The sequence below is a fragment of the Rhineura floridana genome, chromosome 8 (genome assembly GCF_030035675.1).
Source record: "Rhineura floridana isolate rRhiFlo1 chromosome 8, rRhiFlo1.hap2, whole genome shotgun sequence".
NCBI classification, from domain to species: domain Eukaryota; kingdom Metazoa; phylum Chordata; class Lepidosauria; order Squamata; family Rhineuridae; genus Rhineura; species Rhineura floridana.
In genome coordinates, this window is record NC_084487.1 from 15,548,212 (window position 1) to 15,573,626 (window position 25,415).

Consider the following 25,415-nt stretch of genomic DNA (forward strand, 5'->3'; position numbering starts at 1 on the left):
CTACCAGCACTGCCAGATTTGAGCCCCCCCCCCCCCGGGGCAAAGTTCCTCACCAGGGCTCCCCATGCTGAAATAGGAGAGGGCCTACTGAATTACCATTCACCAGCTCTTGCAGACACACCTGTTTAGGTAAGAATTCCCCTGATCTCCTGACCTAAACCTCCGGTTCTAGGGTACAATCCAATACATGTCTACTCAGAAGTAAGCTCCAGTAGGTTCCATGGTACTTGCTCCCAGGTAACCATGTATTGGATAATTGCAGCCTTAATTGCTGTTTTAACCGTTTTAAGGATGAGGGCTTTGGCACTACTTTACAAAGGAAGATTAGACAAATTCACAAAGGTTGGGTGTATTAGTGGCCATTGGCCGGGATGGCTCATTAGAAGCTCCAAGTTCAGTAGTAGTCTATCTCACACTAGACTAGCGTGTGGCGACGACGAAGGCCATTGCGTTTCTGTCTTGACGGTGGACTTCTCAGCGGGCACCTAACTTGCTGCTGTAGGTGCTCTAAGCTGATTAAAATCTAAAGGCTTTTAGGTTCTCGCGGACTCCCTATATAAGCTTGCCCACTCTTTGAACTACATTTCCCATCATCCCTGGCAAGGGCATGGCGCACTTCCGTACCAGCGCGCGACCATTCCTATAAATCATTGCCGGAAGTGACTCGCACTTTCTATCTCAAAAGAAAACTACGCCTCCCAGCATGCTCCTCGCGCAGGTGCACGAAGAGGGGCGTGGCCTAGACGTGGCAGCTACCAGTTCCCCCATCAAGAGAAGAGAATTATGGCTGCGGCCGCCGCGGACTCCTCTTCGGGCGAGCCTGCCTCTTCCCGGCCGTCCCTGCACATGGCTGCGCTGGTACTGGCTCGCGGCGGCAGCAAAGGGATCCCGCTGAAGAACATTAAGCTCCTGGCCGGGGTCCCGCTGATTGGCTGGGTGCTGAGGGCAGCCCTCGACTCGGGGGTCTTCCAGAGGTGTGCGCATGCGCGGGGTCAGATTGCCTGTCTTACTTCAGGAGAGTGTGTGTGTGAGAGGGGGAGGAGGACCCTTTGGGCCTCCAGGTGTTGCTGAACTACAATTCCCATCGTCCCTGGCATGGGCCACTCTGGCTGGGGCTGATGGAAGTTGTAGACCAACAAGATCTGGAGGTACATAGGAAGCTGCCTTATACTGAGCCAGACTGTTGGTCCATCTAGCTCAGTATTGTCTGCACTGGCTGGCAGCTCTCCAGGGTTTCAGACAGGAATATCTCCTGTCCTGAACTGGAGATGCCAGGGATTGAACCTGGGACCTTCTGCATGCAAGGCAGATGCTCTGCCACTGAGCTGAGGCCCTTCCCCAAGGTGTGGTCCCCTCCCACACACATACACCTGTCTTTGTTGTATGTAGTGTCTTCCTTTTGATGCCAAAATCTCCATCCCATAAACTTTCCTGTTATGGCCTCTTGGAAATGCTTTTTAATATGTATTTTTTAACAATATGTTTTTTAACCCTTTTAAAAAGATGTTTCTAAAAGCTTTTTTAAAAAATGTTTTTAAAATTGTTTTGTTTTGGTGTATTTTAAGGTCTGTTTTTATGATGTTTTGATGTGTTTTTAGCGCTTTTGTTTGCCACCCTGGGCTCCTGCTGGGAAGAAGGGTGGGATACAAATCAAATAATAAATAAATAAATGATTCCTGCTCATTATAGGAAACCACATGCTTGGCTATGTTCAAACCCAGTGGTTCTCAAACTTTTTTGGTTCGTGGCGCACTGTAAAACATATAAAAATTTTCTGGTGCACTTCATGTACAAAATTAAACATATATTAATATATTTTAAACAATGAATAAAAATAAATCTCTATACAAATGGGTTTCTTCTCATTTTTAAAACGTGCCGCAGCGCACCGTTTGAGAATCACTGTTCAAACCTATCACTGAGTCAGAGCCATAATGCAGGGATAGGGGAACCTGTGGCCCTCCTGGTGCCACTGGACTCCATTTCCCATCAGCCCCAGTCAGTCTGGTCTCTGATGGGTGCTGTAGTCCTGGCAGTATCTGGAGGGCCGCAGGATTCATATCCCTCTGTGAGATACAAAGGAACACATTACTCAGCTGCATTAAATGTGCTATGTTTGCAAGGTTTCCTCTTGTAACAGCAGTTCTCTAGTGATCTGTAGGAAAATAGCTTTGATCCTCTTTCTCTTTCTGGGCAATAATATACTGCTGCTCTCTTCTGCCTGCCAACAGTGTGTGGGTTTCCACAGACCACGATGAAATTGAGAAAGTAGCCAAGCAGTTTGGGGCAAAAGTCCATCGAAGAAGCTCAGAAGTGTCGAAAGACTCTTCTACCTCCCTGGATGCCATCATAGAGTTCCTTCAGTATCATGATGGTATGGCTGTAACCCTTATTTTATAAAGTATATCCCTCCTTTCTGTTTTATAACAAAAGAGCTTAGGCAGCATGAACTTATTTGAAATCAAAAAGCAAATCAAATAATCCTATTTAAAATGCAAGGAGGAGGCAGGTTACAGTAGACAAAACAGATTTAAGATCAAGTGGTCAGTAAAATCTCTCAGCGCAGCAGACTGGAAGTCTGCTGGAAGAGAAACATCTTAACTGGACGATGGAAATTTCATTGGAGAGGAAGGAAGGCAAGCCTCCTTAGGTTGGGGTTCTGTGGCCTCCGTGCAGCTACAGAGAAAACCTGCATCCCTACCTGTTATGCCTCAGGCACTGATGTGATGTGAAGAAGTTCCCCCTGCAGATCTGAAATCAGGAATGGGAAACCTGTGGCCCTTCAGTTTTTGTTGGACTCCAGCTCCTATCAGGCCCAGCCAGCATGGTCAGGGATGATGTGAGTTGTAGCCCAACAACATTCAGCTTATTTATTTTTATTCTTTAGTTAGTTAGTTAGTTAGTATCCCGCCCTTCCTCCCAGCAGGAGCCCAGGGCGGCAAACAAAAGCACCAAAAACTTTAAAACATAAAAAAAACAACTTTAAAACACATTAAAACAAAGCATCTTTAAAAACTTTTCTTAAAAAAAGCTTTCAAAACATCATCTAAGATTTAAAACATTTTTTAAAAGAAGGTTTAAGAACATATTAAAAAGCAGTTCCAAGACAGACACCGACTGGGATAGGTCTCAACTTAAAAGGCTTGTTGAAAGAGGAAGGTCTTCAATAGGGGCCGAAAAGACGAGATGCTGCCTGTCTAATATTTAAGGGGAGAGGATGCCAAATGGTTGGTGCCACAGCACTCAAGGGCCTCTTCCTATGTTATGCAGAACAGACCTCCTGATAAGATGGTGTCTGCAGGAAGCCCTCACCTGCAGAGTGCAGTGATCAACTGGGTATGTAAGGGATAAGACAGTCTTTCAGGTATCCTGATCCCAAGCTGTACAGAGCTTTGTACACCAAAACTAGAACCTTGAACTTGGCCTGGAAATTCCACTTTCCAGTTCTAAATTCACTAGGGCCTGATACTACAAGAAGTCCAAAATGTCCCATTCTTCATCCACCCTGAAGAACAGAGGTTTGCTCGCAGTTTTGTGACATTTTAGGGCATTCTACTGCTGTAGATTCTCCCCCAATTCAGGTGTGGGGAATTTTGTGGTCCTTCAGATGTTGCTGATCAGCCCCAGCAAGCACGGCCAAAGGCCCAGAATGAAGGACGTTGTAGTTCAGCAACATCTGTAGGTCCAAAGGTTCCCCACACCTGACCTAATGGACCAACACAGCTGCCTAAATTTTTTGCAAGTTCCACTCCACCCTGGAGTTCTATGTGTTAAATCTTAACCAGCAGTAGTGGCATAAAGCTTTTTTTTTCCTGATCAACTAAAAGTCAGGAAGTATGGCACAAGCTTATGAGATTCACAGAACTCTTCCTTGGGGTGGATCTTAAAGTAAAAAGGAGACAAGGATGGGAAGAGAACAAATAAAGTAAAGGCAATGCTGGAAGCCCTATCTCCACCACATAGGAGTCATAAGATGGTGATCTCTTGGAGGATAAAGCTATCAATGACTTCTTACCATGATTGCTGTGTTCTGCCTCCATTGTCAGAGGCAGTATACCTCTGAACACCAGTTGCTGAGAATCGCAAAGGAGAATGCTATGGCACTCGGGCTCTGTTTGTGGGCTTCCCATCAGGGCTGTGGAGTCGGTATGCCAGACCTTCGACTCCAACTCCTCCATTTTTCTACTGTCCGACTCCTCCATTTTTCTACTGTCCGACTCTGACTCTTTCATAAATGGCAAATGTATACTAACTAGTAATAACAAATTTACTGTAGTAAAATGGTAGCACAAGGCACTTCATCACCACCATGTGAATCCAGAGCTTGGAAAAGTTACTTTTTTAAACTACAACTCCCATCAGCCCCAGGGATTGGGTTCGTGGGAGTTGTAGTTCAAAAAAGTAACTTTTCCAAGCTCTGGATTCACGTGGTGGTGATGAAATGCCTTGTGCTACCATTTTACTACAGTAAATTTGTTATTACTAGTTAATATACATTTGCCATTTATGAAGGAGTCGGAGTCGGTACATTTCTACCAACTCCAACTCCACCCAAAATTGCTTCTGACTCGGACTCCACAGCCCTGCTTCCCATGAGCATCTGGCTGGCCATTGTGAGAAAAGAATGTTGGACTAGATGGGCCTTTGGGCTGATCCAGCAGCCAGGCTCTTATGTGATTCAGAAACCACTTGATGGGCTGAGCCTGAAGGCTAGCGCACACTGACCTGAAACCAAGCCCCACTGAACAGAGTAAGGCCTGCTTCCAAGTAATGCATGCATTGGGTTGTCAGTTAGTTTGCAAACTGAAAGAACTGGGTTGAGAAGACTGAGGGGAGATATGATAGCACTCTTCAAGTACATGAAAGGTTTTCACATAGAGGAGGGCCGGGATCTCTTCTCGATCATCCCAGAGTGCAGGACATGGAATAATGGGCTCAAGTTGCAGGAAGCCAGATTTCGACTGGACAGCAGGAAAAACTTCCTAACTGTTAGAGCCATACGACAATGGAACCAATTACCTAGAGAGGTAGTGGGCTCTCCAACAGTGGAGACATTCAAGAGGCAGCTGGACAGCCATCTGTTGGGAATGCTTTGATTTGGATTCCTGCATTGAGCAGGCGGTTGGACTCGATGGCCTTATAGGCCCCTTCCAACTCTACTATTCTATGATTCTATGAAATGATCTCAGATTGTGTTCCCCTTCACCAGTTTGGCTGTTAATTACACCCTGGGACCTATGACACTTGCCAGCTCCAATAAACACTCTATATTGAGGCACCCAGTAGACAACAGACACAGAACAGGTTTTAAATCATTTTATTGCACCTTATAATTCCTAACAGGCAATTCCATTCCACTCACACAGTGATGCAAACAGAAGCTTATGACTAATCACCTAATATAAAGCAGATAGCAGATTCATTATCTCAAACACAGCACCTACTACCTCCTTGCTAGTTGATCAGGCCAACAAGATGAAGGGGATTTTATCAAACTCAGGGGCTAACATTGGTCAGTCGTGATTCAGCCCCTTCTCTGTTTAGATGTGGTGTTATGGGTCTCCATTACTACTACTGGTCACTTATGCACCTGTTCCACCCCAGGTGTTCTTTGGGTTTTCTACCTTACCCTGGTCTTGTCTGTAATGTCTCATGATCACCCCATACGTGTCCCCTAACATATAACTAATGGCCTCACTTATTTTCCCTTTCTACGTGTTTTTCTACATGTTTTCTAAATACTTATTCATAACATGTTTACCCCTTAACATCTGTTCCTACCAAACATTATGAAAAATGAAATGGACTGCCTTCAAGTCGATTCCGACTTATGGCGACCCTATGAATAGGGTTTTCATGGTCAGCAGCGTTCAGAGGGGGTTTACCATTGCCTGAGGCTGAGAGGCAGTGACTGGCCCACAGTCACCCAGTGAGCTTCATGGCTGTGTGGGGATTTGAACCCTGGTCTCCCAGGTCCTAGTCCAACACCTTAACCACTACACCACACCGGCTCTCCCACCAAACATTATACTCTACCCTTAATTATCAGCTCTCCTCAGCTGTCTCAACTGTCTCTTCTTCTTCAGTCAGTCTTCTTGACTATTTCATCATCCTAACTCAGTGCCCTTTTAACGACCTTTCCCCAAGCTGGTGTTTCATCCAATATCTTTATATTTAGAGGTCTCATCACAGAACATTTTCTGAGGTTCCAGGCACTCCCCAGTTCCATACATATGAAATATTGTAAGGTAACAGTTGCAGCAAAGCATACTGGGACAAAGAAGCAATGCTATTCGCCCACTAAAATACAGCAACCAAAAGTCACTTGGGTCTGTTTCTAGTATTAATTGGAACACAAGTATTCCCAGCTTGCTCAGTGATGTGAGTTTTCCAGAAAATTCTGAGTAGGGGAAAAATTCTATGCAAATTAGGGCAATTTGCCTAACTATAGTCAGAGGCGGTATGCTTCTAAATACTGGTTGCTGGAAACTGCAGGAGCGGGGAATGCTCTTCCACTCAGGTCCTGCTTGTGGGCCTCGCATGGACATCTGGTTGCCACTGTGAAAACAGGATGCTGGACTAGATGGGCTACTGGCCTGATCCAATAGCTGTTCTTATATGCACCATTATTTGCACTAGATGTTTCTCAGTTTGCGTTGGAAAACCTCTGATGCTGTACAGAGGGATCTAATCTAGCATGTTTATTTTACTTGCATTTAGTAAACAAAGCTAAAAATGTTAAAACTGCAAAGAGTGCCTAATCTATTTGTAATTGGCATCCTTTCATTGTTACTAATGAATTTATGAAATGGAAAAATTTCCACCCCGCATCACTCAGCTTGCTACTTCATGACTTTTAGGTCAGCCTTGTAAATGAGACCATAAAAGTTACTAGCCTGTTTTTTTTAAAAAAAAAATACTAGCTTGCTGAGGACTGGCTGAGAAGGAACAGATATCTGTGCCCATCTGGCTCACTGGCATGTCTCATAAGGGTACCGGGCTGCTGCCTAAATGCAAAGCTGTTTTAGTATAGTCCTGTTCAAGTTATTATCCTGTTGTTGTTTTAGGATTTCATGTAATATCTCTACTTGCATTTTTAATTTAATTTTGTAAATACTAATGATGCATTTGAATTATAGTAAACATTTTTACCTAAACATCCAGATTTTCTGAGATTTATCTCCTCTTTGTTGTGGTCTTCCCTCTTCTCCCGCCCTTCCAGAGGTTGATGTCATAGGAAATATTCAAGCAACTTCCCCTTGTTTGCATCCCACTGATCTTATCAGAGTGGCCAAAATGATCCATGAGGATGGCTTTGATTCTGTCTTCTCTGTTGTAAGGCGGCATCAATTTCGATGGAGTGAAATAAAAAAAGGAGGTAAGGGATGCCTCAGTTTCCAGCTGGTGTTGGTTCTCAAAAAAGCATTCAGGCAAGTTGTTGTTGTTGTTGCTGTGTATAATCATACATAAATGACATACATAGCATAGCGTGTTCAATACACATGTCTCTAAACTGAATGCCAGTGTGTACATCCTGGTATGACAAAACAAATGTATTTATATATCTCACTTGCCCTGATTAACCATAGAATATTATCCACTAGAATTTTCACATAATATTCCACTGCTATGGAAGTTATCTCCTATGTCAACCCTAAGTATCATCAGAATATTGGGAATCCATGATGCATATTAGGGACTTATTGATTTATTTATTTCATTTATATACCGCCCCATAGCCGAAGCTCTCTGGGTGGTTTACAGCGTTCTGTTATGTTGGATAAAACTAATGTACTCAGGTGAATTACAGAGACTGGGAACATTGGCCCATCCAGTCTAGCTTGTGCCAACCTAGTGCTCCCCAGATGTTTTAAACTACAACTCCCATCAGTGGTTGTGCTCAGGGCAGATGTTTTGGACTACCAGGCTGGTGGAGGCTGATCTAATCCAGTTAATGTCTGCATTGACTGGTGGCAGCTCCTAATGGGTGTTGGATGGAAGTGGAACTCATAAGAATATAAGAAGAGTCTCCTGGATCAGGCCAGTGGCCCATCTGGTCTATCAGGGTGGCCAGCCGGATGGTTTTGGGAAGCCTGCAAGCAGGACCCGAGGACAAGAGCACTCTCTCCTCCTGCGGCTTCCAGCAACTGGTTTTCAGAAGCACACTGCCTCCGACTATGGTGGCAGAGCACAGCCATCATGGCTAGTAGCCATTGATAGCCTTATTCTCCACTAATTTGTCTAATCCTCTTTTAAAGCCATCCAAGTTGGTGGCCATCACTGCCTCCCATGGGAGCAAATTTCATAGTTTAATTATGCACTATGTGAAGCAGTACTTTCTTTTGCCTGCCCTGAATCTTCCAACATTCAGCTTCGTTGAATGTCCACGAGTTCTAGTATTATATGAGAGGGAGAAAAAAAATTCTCTATCCGTTTTCTCTATGCCATGCATAATTTTATACACTTCTATCATGTCACCTCTGACTCACCTTTCCTCTGAACTAAAAAGTCCCAGATGCAGCAACCCTTCCTCATAGCAGAGTCACTCCATCCCCTTGATCATTCTGGTTGCCCTTTTCTGAACCTTTTCCAACTTTACAATATCCTTTTTGAGGTGAGGCAACCAGAACTGTACACAGTATTCCAAATACAGCCGCACCATAAATTTATACAATGGCATTATGATATCAGCAGTTTTATTTTCAGTACCTTTCCTAATGATCCCTAGCATGGAATTTGCCTTTTTCACAGCTGCCACACACTGGGTTGACATCTTCACTGAGCTATCCACTACAGCCTCAAGGTCTCATTCCTGGTCAGTCACCACCAGTTCAGGCCCTATGAGCAAATGTGTGAAATTAAGATTTTTTGCTCCAATATGCATAACTTTACACTTGTTTACATTGAATAGTCCCAGGCTATGGTCTGAAGGCCAGCTCCCTGCTGAAGCTAAGCGGGGTCAAGTCTGGTCAGTGCCTGGATGGGAGACCGCCTAGGAACCATATGTAAGCTGCCTTAGGTTTCATGAAAAAAGAAAGGCGGGGTATAAATGTAATAAATAAAATAAATAAAATTTCATCTGCCATTTTACCACCCATTCACTCAGTGTGGTGAGGTCCTTTTGGAGCTCCTCACAATCCATTTTTGTTTTAGCAACCCTGAACAATTTAGTATCATCAGCAAACTTGGCCACTTCACTGCTTATCCCTAACCCTAGATTGTTTATGAACAAGTTAAAAAGCACAGGTCCTAATAGTGATCCTTGGGGAACTCCACTTTCTACATCCCTCCATTTATTTCTACCCTCGGCTTCCTGCAGCTTAACCAGTTCCTCATCTATAAGAGGACCTCTCCTCTTATTCCATGACTGCTAAGCTTATTCAGTAGTCTTTGGTGAGGAACCTTGATGAAAGCTTTTTGAAAGTCTAAGTATACGATGTGTACTGGAGTACCTCTACCTATATGCTAGCTGACGCTCTCAAAGAACTCTTAATGGGTTAGTGAGACTGGACTTTCCCTTGCAGAAGCCATGCTGGCTCTGCTTTAGCAGGACTTGTTCTTCTATACGCTTGGTTAATTCGTCTGTAATAATACTTTCTACTGGTTTTCCTGGGACAGATGTTAAGCTAACCAGCCTGTAATTTCTGAGATCTGCCCTGGATCCCTTAAATCCTCCTTAAATCTCAGTACTAATATCCAGTATTTTTTCAGTTGAAACCGGATGCTGGCCTGATCCAACAGGGCTGCTAACAATGAAGAAGGCCCACCTAGTCCAGCATTCTGTTCTCACAGTGGCCAACCGGATGCCTATGGAAAGCCTACAAACAAGCCTACAAGTGCAACAGGCCTCTCCCCGCCCATGATTCCCATCAGCTGGCATTCAGAGACATACTTCCTCTGACAATGGAAGTAGAACTTAGCAATTAGCGTTAGCAGGTCATAGATAGCTCTATCCTCCATGAATTTGCCTAATCATCTTTTAAAGCCATCTAAGTTGGTGACCATCACTGCCTTCTGTGGGAGCAAATACCATAGTTTAACAATGCGCTGTGTGCAGAAGCGCTTCTCTTACATTCTTATGACCTTCTGGCTGCAAAGAATATTCTCTGCCGCTGAACCTTGGACCTTCCATAGGATGTGTGGTAACAGTGTATAGGAACATATAAGGATTCTTTTATACCGGACCACACTGTTGCTCCGTATCATCCAATATTATCTACTCTGGCTGGCAGCAGCTCTCCAACACTTCAGGGAAAGATCTTTCCTAGCCCTGCTGTCTGAAATCATTCTTAGCTGGAGATGCTGGGGATTGAACCTGGGACCTTCTGACTGCAAAGCATGTGCTGCACCACTGAGCTACGCCCCCCCTTTGGAAGTTCAAGGTGACCTTCACAATTTCAGTAAAGCAGCGCTGGAAAACCTTTGCCCCCCTCCAGATGTTGGTGAATTATAACTCCCATGGGCCCCAGCAAGCATGGCCAATGGCTAAGGATCTCTGGCCATTAGCCATGCTTGCTGGGCCCATGGGAGTTACAGTTCACCAACACCTGTGTCTCCCACCCCTGCAGTAAAGCATAATAGTGTTTAAACTATGTGGTGGTTCACAAGGAAGTGTTAATGTTGTTCCTGTGTCTCTTTTTTCGCAGTATGTGAAGTGACAGTACCTCAGAATCTGAATCCTGCCAAACGCCCCCGGCGACAGGACTGGGATGGGGAACTCTATGAAAATGGTTCATTCTACTTTGCCAAAAGGCCATTGGTTGAAAAGGGATATTTGCAGGTTGGTGCAGATATTGAACTGGGAATTTTGCCAATCCCATCTTGTCTGGATTTTGTTACCGAGTTCTATGGTGGGCCCGAGAACTCCTGTAAGAGCATAATTCCTTTGATGCAGATCAGTTGTTGTTGTTGTTGTTAAGTTTATATTCCCCCTTTACTCCCAAAAGGATCCCAGAGTGGCAAATATCCATAAAATATCATCCATCAAAACATCTTTAAAAGCAATTCCAACACAGATGCAGGCTGAGATAAGGTCTCTACTTGAAAGGCTTGTTGAAAGAGGAAGGTCTTCAGCAGGCACTGAAAAGACAACAGAGATGGAGCCTGTCTCATATTTAAGGGGAGGGAATTCCAAAGGGTAGGTGCCACAACACTAAAGTTCCGCTTCCTATGTTGTGTGGAACGGACCTCCCAATAAGATGGTATCTGCAGGAGGCCCTCATCTGCAGAGCACCATGTTCGACTGGGTATAAAAGCGGTAAGGTATCCTGGTCCCAAGCTGCATAGGGCTTTGTACACCAAAACTAGCACCTTGAACGTATCTCTTTATAGCTCCTTAACTACTGCAATTTGGGGAGGTACCTTGGCAAATGGGTCTGAGTCTCCTCCCTTGTGCTGTTCTCCTCCAAAAATCCCACTCTGGAGCTATTATTTGTCCCTGAAGGTGCCCTATGTTGAAATGGCACCTTCTGGGCAAATACCAGCTTTCGTTGGGGGGCATGGGGTGGCAGAAAAACAGAATGGGACACCCCCCTGCCCAGGTTACGTTTCCCTACCAAGGCTATTAACTTGTTTTTCTTGAAAAATCAAACTTAGGATAGATGATCACATGGGAAATGTAACATAGAGTTGTATTCAGCTAAGGCCACATTCACACCATACATTTATTGCACTGTTATTTCACTTTAAACAATCATAGCTTCCCCCAAAGAGTCCTGGGAACTGTAGTTTGTTAAGGGTGCTGAGAATTTTAGGGGACCCCATTCCCCTCACAGAGCTACAATTACCAGAGTGGTTTAACAATCATTCTCTCTTCCCAGAGAAAAGAGTAAGGGTCTCCTAACAACTCTCAGCACCCTTAACAACTACAGTTCCCAGGATTCTTAGGGGGAAGCTGTGACTGTCAAAGTGATATAAGAGTGTTTTGAATGTATGGTGTGAATGTGGCCTAAGTCCTACTCACAGTAGAACTATTGAAATGAATGAACCTAAGTCAGTCATGTCTTCAGTGGGTCTATTCTGTGTAGGACTAACGTTGAACACCACTGTATGTCTTAATCCATGACTGATCCTTCATTGTGATAGCGTCTTCTCTCTGCAACTCCCTGCCCATTGTTATTAAGCCAGGGATTGAACCTGGGACCTTCTGCTCACAAAGCATGGCTATATTATATTATTTCCTGCACCTGCTAAAAGCTGTGTTGTTTAGGCAAGCCTACCTAGGCATGTAATTTCAACAGGTATGTTTGTTTTTAAATTGCTGATTTTTTAATATTTTGATCATTTTTGTGTCAATTTGTTTTTAATGTTTGATTTTTATCGGTATTTTGAATGACTGCTTTATATTGTTTGATGTAAGCCACTTAAGCGTTTTTGTTAAATAAGTGGTATGTAAATCAAATAAAAGTAAATAAATAAAAGTGTTTAGGAGGCCCCAGTGTAGTGCATTGTTAGACTAGGACTGGGAAGACCTGGGTTCAAATTCATACTTGGCTATAAAAGTCACTGGGTGGTCTTGGTCAAGCACTTACCTTGTGTTTCCTTAAGCTCCTCCAACTAAGTCTTAAGCAGCAGGCTGACTTCCTTCCTTCCTTCCTTCCTTCCTTCCTTCCTGGAGACTTAGGGAACTCTGCTGCTGTAGGAAGGATTGGATAAGCCCTGCTGCTCTCCAGGCGGTTGCATGCACCCCACGAATAGTCCTACTTGAAACACCACATGTTGCACAGTCTGTGCTCTCCTCCCTGCATTTTAGCCAAACTCACATATTTTTCTAAATTTTAATTAGGGTGGGAAAATGGCTTATTATGAAATGCGTGCCGAGCATAGCGTGGATATAGATGTTGACATCGACTGGCCTATTGCAGAGCAAAGAGTCCTGAGGTAAAAAGATTAAAAGTATTATTATATCTTACTTCATTTATTCATTGCTTTCCACACAAAAATGTCTCTTACAGCAACATTACACAAAGCTTGCAAACGTTTAAATAAAAATGCATGAAGAATATACAGTAAGACACAAGTTTCCTTTAAAAACACTAATCCAGCAATGATATAAAAAGGGCGAATCATATTCCAGCCTCCTGAAAGACGAACACTGCAAACAGGCTGGAAAACATTCTGCGCTATGATCCCAATTAGCAACCCACAGCCTGGGTAAGCAGGAATGTCTTAGCCTGGCGTCTAAAAGCTGACAGTGATGGTGCCAGGTGTGTTTCCCTGGGGAGAGTATTCCACAAATGGGGAGCAACTGCTGAAAAAGCCCATTCTCATGTTGCTTCATTTTATTTCCCCCAACCTTTACAATTCTTAAGCACTAATTTATACATTCATCAGGTTTAAGTGGGTCCATGTTATCCTGGACTGTACCGCTTACGGACTGCAGGTGGAGGTGTCTGCATATATGAAAACTCTTCTCTCCCAGCACCTCTCTCATGGATAAATCTTCCAGCACATTGCAAGTTAGTGTGTTAGGGAGAAAAGTTTTGCTTTGCCCTGTAAAAAACATTTTACAGATAAACTTTAAAAACGTAGAGTGTGGATTATGCAAAACCATAATTGTAGCAAATTCACACAGAAAGCACTGGGAACATAGATTAGTTGTTGCTCTTTTAAGTGCCATTGATTCCAGAAGGCGTGAATGTGACCTGAGGCTGGAGTCCTAATCCCACTTACTTGGGAGTTAGCCTCATTAACGTGGTGAGGGGGTTTGAGAGTGTTGAAGAAGCTGAGAGCAGTGTCGTCAGGAGTCTCGACCAAGAGGCTAGGCTCCTAGCAGGGGCACCCAAGGCGGAATGGTCAAAGCTGAGACACCAGACTAAGATGCATCCAAACTCAGAGGAAGGCAATGGTGAACCACCTCTGAATATCTCTTACCACGAAAACCCTATGAACAGAGTAACCTTTGAGCAGACATGGTTAGGCTTTTGTTGTAACACCGGTTGGATTGCGTTCAGTCTTATATGTGCACTGGCCCAATGTTAATTGTTATTCTGCTCTTATTCCACTCAATCCCAGAGGCTATGAGTCGGTTACGGACAGTTTTAAATGGAAATAGTCGAAAGCAAAGTAACATTAGAAGTCCCCTTTCCTCGTATCCTCTAACGCTCTGTGCAGATTCCTCTAGGTTGGAGAGCCCTCCCCTGTCCAAAGCTAGATATGGTGTTATAGACGCGTGCACTATTTCATGTATATCCTTCCCTTCAACCAGCTCTCAGGGTGGCATAACAAAATTAAAATTAGAGTACTAACAAATTAAAACATTAGAACCCACAATACAAAAGCAGTCAGTGGTATTTAAGCAAGTACGAGCTAGTATAAAAGCAAAGCTGTATGCAGAGGGACATAAAAGCAAAAGCTATGTGCAGAGAGAACTAGAAAAGGTCCTCAAATGCAAAGATGTATCACTGAACAATAAGGTCAGGATCATTCAGACCATGGTATTCCCGATCTCTATGTATGGAAGTGAAAGTTGGACAGTGGAAAAAGTAGATAAGAGAAAAATCAACTCATTTGAAATGTGGTGTTGGAGGAGAGCTTTGCACATACCACGGACTGCAAAAAAGACAAATAACTGGGTGTTAGAGCAAATTAAACCAGAACTATCACTAGAAGCTAAAATGATGAAACTGAGGTTATCATACTTTGGACATATAATGAGAAGACATGATTCACTAGAAAAGACAATAATGCTGGGAAAAACAGAAGGGAGTAGAAAAAGAGGAAGGCCAAACAAGACATGGATTGATTCCATAAAGGAATCCACAGACCTGAACTTACAAGATCTGAAGAGGGAGGTTTATGACAGATGCTGTTGGAGGTCGCTGATTCATAGGGCCGCCATAAGTCGTAATCGACTTGAAGGCACATAACAACAATGTGCAGAGGATTCAAAAGCTTGGATTATTTTTAGAAAAGGTCTTTGCCTGACACTGAAAGGGGCTTTGCATGCTGAAGGTCCCAGGTTCAATACTTGGCATCACCAGATATGACTGGGAATGGCTTCTGCCTGGAATCCTGGAGAGTCACTGCTGATCAGTGCAGACAGTAATGAGATAGGTGGACCAGTGGTCTGACCCAGTATAGGGCAGCTTCCTATGTTCCGTTAGTAGAGGGGTATAGCACAGTGGTAGAGCATCTGCTTTGCATGCAGAAGGTCCCTGGTTCAATCCGAAGAAACGGCTGTTTGAAACTTGGAGAGACACTGTCAGACAATCACTGAGGTAGATGGACCAATGGCCTGGCTCCATATGAGGCAGCTTCCTGTGTTCCTAACCAAATACTTATTAGGGTGCTTATTAAGGGCATCACAGACATTCCAGCTGTGACACACCGCACCATTTTTTAAAAGCCCTCCTGCCATTTCGGTTCCCATGCCTTGCATTCCAGATAGCTGCCTCCCATCCCATCTGTATTTTCCCATTTGAGACAATACTTCTCGATTCAGCCCATCCCCTAATGGTTTTCCAACACAGAGTAAGAACAAAAGAAGAGTCCTGCTGGATCAGGCCAAAGTCCCAACTAGTCCAGCATTCTGTTCTCACAGTGAGCAGCCAGATGCCGCAAGCACAACCTCAGTATGACAGCAGTCCCCCACTTGTCATTTCCAGCAACTGGTATTCAGATGCATAGTGCCGTTTGACAGTGGAGGTAGAACATAGCTGTTGTGGCTAGCAGCCACTGATAGCCTTGTTCTCCATGAATTTGCCTAATCCTCTTTTAAATCATCCAAGCTGGCATCTATGACTGCCTCTTGTGGGAGAGAATTCCATAGTTTATGTGCTTTGTGAAGAAGTGCTTTCTTCCAACATAAATAAAACTTGAAGGTATATCAGTCTCCATTCGTGACTACCCGTACATTCAGTAGAGGGCCTTCGAGTGTCCCTGTTGTCAAAGACAATCCCTATCACGGACAGGGCCTCCTCAGTGGTGGTCCCCAGGTTACTAAATGCTCTCAGAAAGGTCCACCCGGTGCCTACTTTGTTCTTTTGGTGCCAGGCAAGGACCTTTTTGTTTGCCCAAGCCTTTTAGGCATAATTTTGTCATATTCATTGTTTTTATCTGGCTTCTAAGATCTCGCTCCCTTCTACTTCTTGAGCTTGTTGGGTTTGTTTAGATTTGTATTATGTAAAATTTATTGTAGGGTGCTTTAACGGAATAAGTATATAAAACCTCTGCTGACACTGTGGCTTAGTTCTCACTGAGGTTGCAAACCTGTGTTTGGGCTAAACTACTGCAGGTGCTGTTACAATTAAATGCATCTTCCATACAGAAACTCCCTCCTCATAGAAAACAAAAAAATGTCAGGTAGAAGGCTAGCTTAGAATCCTTCATCCCTGACACCTGCTTGAATTATGTTCAGGGAATTGTTTGGAGGAAAATTCCATTGTGTGAGCCCCCACCTGCAGTCTGAGGTGGTACAGCCCTGGTGCAGGCTTACCCCCATGGTGGGAATTAAGCTCTTAATTCTCTCACTTGCTCTCCATTTCCCTGATCAAATGAGGTTGCACAGCAGATCAAACATTCTTACCCCACTTATTCATGATTGCTGCATTCATATTTCCAGATATGGCTACTTCGGTAAAGAGACCCTGAAGGAGGTGAAGCTGTTAGTTTGTACCATTGATGGATGCCTCACCACTGGTCACATCTATGTCTCGGGAGATGAGAAAGAGATTCTTTCGTACGACGTCAGGGATGCTGTTGGCATTCATTTGCTTCAGAAAAGAGGTGTTGAGGTACAGCTTTGCTTCTTCCTGTTTTGGGCCAATTTGCGTGGCAGGGTTGCCAGGATGATCTTGCCTTTTGTTTTAAGGAAGCCAAGTTTCCAGATCTCGAGGTTTCAGAGATAAAACTTCAAAAACATATGGCCCATGGCTTTACTACTGACTAAGTGTGGTTGGGACTTTAGAGGGGAAGACACTTAGCAAGGCTTCACTGCCCTGATTTAAGTGTTAGGCCTTTCCCATATCTAGCAGAAAGAGAAGAAATGTGTTTATTTGTTTAGCAAGATTTACATACCACTTAGTTAAAAAACACTCTTAAGTAGTTTACATAATAGTACAAAATATTCATTAAAAACAGCAGTTAGAAACTGTAGACATCACAAAATTTATCACAATTTGGATAAAATCAACAGTTTTAAAACAAATCTACAAAATGAGATTACATGACTAGGTAGGCTTGTCTAAACTATATAACACATGCAAATATTAATAATTATAATTTAACACTTGTAGTGTCCAAAGTGTTTCATGTGCACTGTTTTTTTGTGATCCTTACAACAACCCTGCAAAAGGGGAGAGTCAGTAGCATTATCCTCATATGGCAGAGATGGGGTGCTTGAGGATGAGAGAGAGTGGCTTGCATCAGGCCATGAGGGAGTTCCCAGGACAGATTCAAACTGGTGGCTTCAGATGTTGCCGGACTACAACTCCCATCAGCCCCAGCAACTGGCCATGAGAGTTGGATTCCAGGAACATCTGGAGGGCGTCAGATTCCCCAGCCTTGTTGTATGTGATTTGTTCAGCCCTTCTTCTCTCCCCCTTCATCCCGCTCCCACCTGTTGTCCTAATGGCTTTGGTTTGACCAGGTGCGGCTGATCTCCGAGAGGGACTGCTCATCTAAGACTCTCTCCGCCATGAAGTTGGGCTGCGCTGCGGAAGTCAGCGTGGCCGACAAGCTGCAACTTGTAGAGAAATGGAGGAAGGGAATGGGACTGTGCTGGAAGGAAGTGGCGTACTTAGGTGAGGCGTTCTTTCCAAATAAAAACCTAGCTCTATTCTTTATGTCCGGGGTGAGGAATCTATGGTCCTCCAAATGCGGTTAGACTGCAGCTTTCATTATCCCTGACAATTTGTATATTCTATATAGATGAACCACACAGCAGCACAACTATCTGTGACTGTGCTTGTCAACGTTCGTGACTAAGGGTTTTTTTATGTGTTTTGTCTAATCTAGGGGTAGCTAACCTGTCACCTTCAACATGCTCTTGAACGCCAACTCCCGTCACCCCCGCCAGCAAGGCCATGATGGGAGTTTTAGTCCAACAACATCTGAAGGGTCAGAGGTTAGCCATCCCAAGGAATCCCTTTTTGCGTAGAAGAATGCAGGCAGGTAATGATGCTTATCAAGCAAAGATTTCTAGGCTGGGAAGTTCTCCTGCACAAACCCAACGTTTTGTAGTATACTGATGCAAACAGCCATAGTGTTTCGGAAATGAAACTCTGAAAGTTTTTAAAAATTATTATTATTTATACATAAAATTTGTATCTTGCCTCCCCCCCCCCCCAAAGGAGCCTGGGGCGGCTTCAGCCATCAAATGCCTGGGTAAAAAGGAATGTTTTCAAATTCCTTCTGAAAGTCAATAATGAGGGAAACAGGCATACCTCACCAGAGAGGGCATTCTGCAAATGGGAACCACCACTGAAAAGGCCGTGTCACAGGTTGACACCAAGCAGGCAGCACCACCAACAGTGCCTCTCATAGGGCGTGAGATGGTTGATATTAAGAGTTCCTTCTTTAGGTTCTTGGGTCCCAAACTATTCAGGGCTTTGTATGCTAGTACTCATAGCTTGATTTGGGCTTGGTAGCTCACTGGCAGCCAGTGCAGAGCTTCCAGGATCAGTGGCATATGGTCCCATTGGGTTGCCCCACTTACCAATCTGGCAACTGTTGCAGCTTCTGGACTGTCTTTAAGGGCAGCCCCATGTCAAGTGCATTACAGTAGTCTAAGCGGGAGGTCACTAGAGCATGGACAATTTGTTAATTTAACAAATTAATAGTTGCTTGTAGTCTTCTACTAGTAATGTGCTGATGTTAAAGCCCTAAGCTGATGTGTAGAGATGTCTCTGTCATCGCAGGAAATGAAGAGTCTGATGTTGAGTGCTTGAAGAAGGCTGGCATGAGTGCTGTCCCTGCCAATGGCTGCCCAGCTGCACAGAAAGCCACAAGCTACATTTGTAAATGTAACGGTGGCCGAGGCGCGATCCGGGAGTTTGCAGAGCACATATTCCTCCTAATGGAAAAGGTGAATTCGGCCGAAAAGAAAGCTGTGAAGCTGCCACCACCACCCTTGGGGAAGAAGTCTCCTAATCATTCTTTATCATTTACTCACTGATTGGTTTTTGACATTTCAGGAATCCCAAAAGGCATTCTCAGGAAAATTTTTAAAAAGCATGGCGTTTTCAGGTGTTTAAATAGAATTGTTATTTTTTTTCCTGTTGCAGTCCCATGCTGGTGTAAAAAGCCAGTCAGATCAAGCCAATATTGCCGTCAATATAGCTCAACATTGGGATTACTAAAACTTTAAGAAAAAGTGTGCGGCATTTATGCCTGCCCTTCTTAGAGGCCTGGTTTTTGACAAATAGGTTTTATCAAAATACATTTGGCCAAATTCTGCACAAAAATAGAACTAATAGGAAGAGATTATTGGTGGTAGGTTTTTCTTTTTAAGTCAGCTGTAGGATTGTATGAATGATGCATGCTGTTGTATGAGGAGTTGGTTTGATGGGCACAAGGGGGAATTGTTTTAGAAGTCCAGTTCCTTCCAAGGAGCAGTCTTCTAGACAGGAAAAAGTCTGTCCTCTCCTTTCTAGTAGGAATATACACCCTCCACTGTGCATATCTCAAGTGTGGTGCATCTGCAGCAATATATGTCTAAGGACTCTCAAGTTTGCAAGAGACCAAATCCCGCCCCGTTCCAGATGGGACAGACAAAGGGGAAGTGTCCGTGGTTCAGTGACAGATTGCATGCTTCGTGTGCCAGAAATCTGTGGCATCTCCAGTTAAAAGGATCGGGCAGCTGGTATCGTAAAAGAGCCTGAGTCCCTCGGATGATGATCCTGGGCTAGATGTACACAGCATCTGAAATAAGGCACCTTCCTGCGAGGTCAGTGATATGAAGTTCATCTTGAGCCACCCTCTGTTTGGTTCTGTCTCCAAGGTCAGCCATCACCTTTTTGAACTTTGCCACCAAATTTCTTCTACTGATGTTGCACATTCCTACCACCAGCCCATAGACTGTTCTACCTTCTGAGCCTGGCCATCAGATTGGATGCTGTGTTTCTCTACCCTAGGCCTTCTCTGTTATTGGACAACCAGTTTTTCTGGAGTCTACCATTTGGAGGAGAGGGCTTGCTTATGAGAACATTGCTCCCCTTAGGAACCCTTGTTGTTCCTGCCTCACCACACACTGATGAAGGGAGAAGGGGTTGCATGTTGGGTGCAGGCTAGGTTGAGCACTTATCTCCAAGATGCTGATTCTGAATTGGCAGGGGTTGGTTTATTTATTTATTTCAGCATGAGGGTCCATTCAGACGTGCAACCACACACACTCACACACACCCCTCTGCAGCCAGATGTCGTTCAGTCTGAGAAATTTTTTCCCTCCTGTCTTTTGGGCTGAACTTAACAAGAGGATAAGTTCTCAGAAACCACTGACAGTGCAAGGTGCTGCGCTTGTTCTAAAACTTCTTGAGGCATCCACTAGCTGCTGTGCATTCAAAGCTTGCATGCCAGTCAACTATGATCTGGAAGGCTGTGCTTATGTGCAAATGCTGCACACGCGGAGACTTGGATCCACCTCTACTTTATGTTGTCCAAAGGCTGGTTTCATATTTATACATAGATCCAATATGCACTGGATGAAGAATCTCCTTTGCCATCTATTTTTTTCTCAAAGTAGCCTTTGGGCAAAACTGGATCTGTGGACGTGCTGAGCTGTCTTATACCGATTCAGGCTCTTGGTCCAGTATTGACTGCTCAGTACTATGGTACAGTCTGTTTACTGACCAAGATCCAGGTCAGAGATGGGGGATCTCTGGCCTTCAGGTTGGTGTTGGACTCCAGCTCCACCAGCTCTGGCCAGTGGTCAAGGTTTATTGGGAAATGTAGTCGAGCAACATTTGGGGTGGGGGCACAGGTTCCCAGATCCCTGATGTAGACGTGGTACATAGAAATCATGAGTTTTCTCTCAAGGTAATTGGACTTCCACAGTGTTGCAGTTATTTGGTGCAACGTGGCAGCTTTATCGAAAGAGATGTTTTCTGCAGAGGGCAGTTTCTCCATATTAGTGTCTCCAAATGATATATCCTCTTATTCCATAAATATAACAGCTGTGCTGCTTTTTCCTTTTTTTAGACCACTTCATACTGATCATGATTATTCTGTCCTATTTGGTTTACAATGTGCTTTAGGACTTTTATTTTCCCTTCCACAAATGTTTGGAGGATGGTTACCACACCTCACTGAGATTTTTTCCATGAATGCACGAGTAATTATTTCATAGTAGAACTTTTCTAGTAAGCCAGGACTTGATGAATAGGAACATTTGTTTTATCTTTCTTTTACTACCTGCCCACGGCATCATTTAGGCCAGGATAAGGAACATCTGTGGTCCTCCAGATGTTGCTGGACTCCCACCTCCCATGAGCCCTAGCCAGCATGGTCAGAGATTACAGGATATGCCGTCCAGCAACATCTGGGGGGCCACACTTCCCCATCCTTGATTTAGACCTGCATCTCACAAATTACAGGTGACTGGGCAAGCCTGTATCTGGTCTCTACCACATCAGAGTTCTGGTGGGGATTCTCATGGTGGAATGCTCCCTCACTCTCAACATGCCAAAAACAAAATTCATACAGAAAACTGGTCAAACAAGTGAATTGGCCCGTGCTTTCAATAAGAAGGGTTGTATCCACCGTGATACTAAGTTAAACTCACCTAGCAGTATACGTGGTCCGCTGACGCAATGCATAAGTAGCTTGCTGGTAACTTTGTTGCATCACAGCTTGCACAGTCTGTGGCACAGCAAGTTTCTGCTAGCACAGCTGTGGCATTGGCTTCCTCTGTTGCACAGCATTAAAACTCACCCGTCTGCTAGTACAAGAGCAGAGGACACTGGATACAACCTTAACTCTTACAAGTCAGCCAGTTCACATATCGCAGCCACCCAGTGTTGCACACAAACCGTGGCTGACTGTGAATGAGCCATGTGCTGGTGCATGCTGTTCAAATGACACCAACTCAGCTCCTCCCTTGACCAACCAGGTAGGAAAGAAAAGTGCAGTGTTTGCTTCTCTCCAAACAAGTGCAATTGGAGCAGCTTATACCGGTACGCTGCTCATTTATGGGAAGCTACAGTTTGTTTTGTAACTCTGGCTTATGAACCAGGCCAGTGAATGTAAAAATGCCATCAACCTTCTCCTTTCCTCTCTCCATGATGAGGTCAGCCTTTTTACTTTGTCTTGAAGCAATCTCTCAATTTTCCACCATCGGCCAAATCCTTCCTTCCTCCAAGCTGCCTTCCACCCCATCTTCCACCTCATTCTTTGTTTCTCTCTCTGTGTCTCTGTACCCCTCTAGTCATTGTTTTTATTGTGCATTCCTGATGTGTTGCATTCGTATTGGTATTGGGATGGTATGCGCAATCCCACTTTCAGTACAGTTTGCACTTGCAAAGGTTTCGGGGCATTTCCAGTCAGTGCATGTGATGAAGTCCTGTAACTCGTCATACCACAAATGTTCTGTTTATTTATTTATTGCCCCACTTTTGTAGTGCTATAGAGTGGTTCCCAAACCATTTTTTTCCCCCCGTGGACCACTTGAAAATCAGCGAAGGCCTCGTTCGGCCAGTTAATGATTTTTGGCCTGTTGTAACAATTGTAATGTGCTGTGTTGGATGCTGTATGATTTTTTATTCCTTCGTTTGTTTTTATATGTTGTGTTTTATTGTATCACACTTTGCGTTCCATAGAATTCAAAGGGTAATGCAATAAAATCCAATATAAGAAATGAAACGGTAAAAATAGAATTTATAAAAAAAATCAACATGAAAATTTAATGTGATGGATGTGATGTCTCCCATCTTCAACCACAAATCCACACACACCCCATGGACCACCTCAATGAAGCTCGCAGATCTCCAGTGGTCCATGGGCTACAGTGCAAGAGCCCCTTTCCACACAGCAACAGTGCAGTAACATTGGGGAAGCATCCCAGAACAACTAATAAACGTGTGGACTATCCAGTATAAATCCATTACTAATGCATTATTGTTGTATCAATGGCATGTTGCAGAATGCACCCACACACACACAAAAAAAAGTGTCCCAAACTTGTCATCTTTCTAAAGGTGTTGCACTGGAAGGAAAAACCCACTACTGTAATCAGAGTATATGCAAATGAGTTAGTTTATATTTGCTTCTAGCACTGATGGCTTTTCAACGAATTTGGAATAGCCTGGTATGAAATGGAGTGAATTAAGGCCAGATGGGAGGGGAGAGGAATTGATGGCCATTTACTACCAAGGAACAGTCTTCCTTTCTCGTGAGTCCTCTGCAATTAACGTGGGTCCTGGATTATCAGTTGTTGATGATTTTGCTAGTGGAAAGGTGGGCAAGGAATTTACTTTGGAATACTCGTGAATGGAGGGTGGGGGGGGTACTATTTCCTGAGGGTTGTATTCAGAAATTTGCCAGTTGCTAAGAATTGCAGGTGGGGAGAACTCCCGTATGGCTTGAGGGCTATCCATGCACATCTGGTTGGCCACTATGAGAACAGGATGCTGGATTAGGTGGGCCAGTAGCCTGATCCAGCAGAGCTCTTCCCAATCTCTTAAATATAGGACATATTTTTTCCAGTTGACAAGATTCTGTTGTTATTTTTGTTTAGTAAATTTCTGGGGCTTAAAAATAAATGTATACAATACTGCTCAATTGCTCTGCTGGCAATACTGATAGCAAATAATTTTTGGAATTGATTTGCCTTGTTGATTATTTATATGCTCACATAATGAGTTACCAATGTTTAAAAGAAATCTTCATGAAAGTAGGCGTCACTTTTCTATCCAAAAATAAAAAGGGTAAAAACCTTGGCAGTGGTTCTTTTCTTTTTGAGAATGAACTTAATACAGCTAGTGCTGAAAATGACTGCTCTCTGTTGAGTAATCTGCATCCTGTTGCAATGTACTTTGCATGTAACTTGTTCTCGTGTCTGTTTCTTGAGGGCTTCCCATGCACATCTGGTTGGCCACTATGAGAACAGGATGCTGGACTAGGTGGGCCATTGGCCTCGTCCAGAAGAGCTGTTCTCAGTCTCTTAAATATAGGATCTCTCTTTTTCCAGTTGACAAGATTCTGTTGTTATTTTTGTTTAGTAAATTTCTGGGGCTTAACAATGAATGTATACTGCTCAGTTTCAGGCATATTCCCAGTGGCTGCTTATCCATGGACACTTGAGACAAGATAGAGAGTCAGTCCCAGAGTGCAGGACATAGAATAATGGGCTCAAGTCAAGTTACAGGAAGCCAGATTTCATCTGAACTTCAGAAAAACGTCCTATTAAAACAGTAGGATAATGGAACCAATGACCTAGGGCAATATGAACTTGAAAGATTTGGCTTGCAATGACTGGGATTTCTCACCCATCCCTAGATTCATGGCTTCCCACAATGAATCCAACACTGGAGGCATTCAGCAGACAGCTGGATAGCTACCTGTCGGGTATGCTTTAAGCTGGATTCCTGCATTGAGCAAGGGGTTGGACTTGATGGTCTTAGAGGTTCCTTCCACCTCTACTATTCTACAATTCTGTGTGTTGGGCATTGAACACTCCAGAGCTTGAACTGGGGGAACTTATGGATGAAAGGTTGGAGTGTAGCCTAATGCGCTGTCTTGGACAGGCCCCCAGAGTCCTATTGAGGCCCACAAGGGAAAGTAGCATGTGCCACTTGGTTTGCAGTTGGTTTGCAGTTGGAAGCCTGTGGCTTGGCCAGGTCAAGTGTGACTACCAAGAGACTGGCTTTCTGTATTTATCTGCTTGACAAACAGAATATGTCATTTGGGGCTTTTTAGTTTAGAGAAAAGGTGGGTCAGAGGAGACATGATAGAAGTGTATAAAATTATGCATGGCATTGAGAAAGTGGATAGAGAAAAGTTCTTCTCCCTCTCTCATAATACTAGAACTCGTGGACATTCAAAGAAGCTGAATGTTGGAAGATTCAGGACAGACAAAAGGAAGTACTTCTTTACTCAGCGCATAGTTAAACTATGGAATTTGCTCCCACAAGATGCGGTAATGGCCACCAGCTTGGATGGCTTTAAAAGAAGATTAGACAAATTCATGGAGGACAGGGCTATCAATGGCTACTAGCCGTGATGGCTGTGCTCTGCCACCCTAGTCAGAGGCAGCATGCTTCTGAAAACCAGTTGCCGGAAGCCTCAGGAGGGTAGAGTGTTCTTGCACTCGGGTCCTGCTTGCGGGCTTCCCCCAGGCACCTGGTTGGCCACTGTGAGAACAGGATACTGGACTAGATGGGCCACTGGCCTGATCCAGCAGGCTCTTCTTATGTTCTTATGTTCTCTGGGGCTGGCTCAGCATCAAGCTACTGACTTCGAGCCTAGGATGTTTGGATTTCGGT

The 25,415-nt window shown here is 44.0% G+C and overlaps 2 protein-coding genes across 2 annotated transcripts in view; one reads left to right on the plus strand and one right to left on the minus strand.

Moving 5' to 3' along the window:
- The first annotated feature begins 723 nt into the window (after nt 1-723).
- On the plus strand, nt 724-23,867 carry CMAS (cytidine monophosphate N-acetylneuraminic acid synthetase). The gene is made up of 8 exons (XM_061638384.1): nt 724-974; nt 2,232-2,374; nt 7,223-7,378; nt 10,647-10,780; nt 12,785-12,879; nt 16,562-16,733; nt 17,588-17,741; nt 18,858-23,867. Exons 1-8 carry the CDS (start codon nt 784-786, stop codon nt 19,112-19,114), a joined length of 1,302 nt encoding a protein of 433 aa, XP_061494368.1. The 5' UTR covers nt 724-783; the 3' UTR covers nt 19,115-23,867.
- The window catches only part of LOC133390228 (sulfotransferase 6B1-like), a 37,597-nt gene continuing 25,482 nt past the window's right edge, over nt 13,301-25,415 (minus strand). Inside the window, exon 7 of the mRNA XM_061638385.1 lies at nt 13,301-13,491. The gene's annotated coding sequence lies outside the window, so the exon portion shown is untranslated. The remainder of the gene's footprint in view (nt 13,492-25,415) is intronic.

Coding starts and splice junctions, on each gene's coding strand:
- CMAS (XM_061638384.1), top strand. CDS start 784: ATGGCTGCGGCCGCCGCGGACTCCTCTTCGGGCGAGCCTGCCTCTTCC. Junction 975..2,231: donor GACTCGGGGGTCTTCCAGAG/GTGTGCGCATGC, acceptor GCCTGCCAACAG/TGTGTGGGTTTCCACAGACC. Junction 10,781..12,784: donor TTGAAAAGGGATATTTGCAG/GTTGGTGCAGAT, acceptor AATTTTAATTAG/GGTGGGAAAATGGCTTATTA.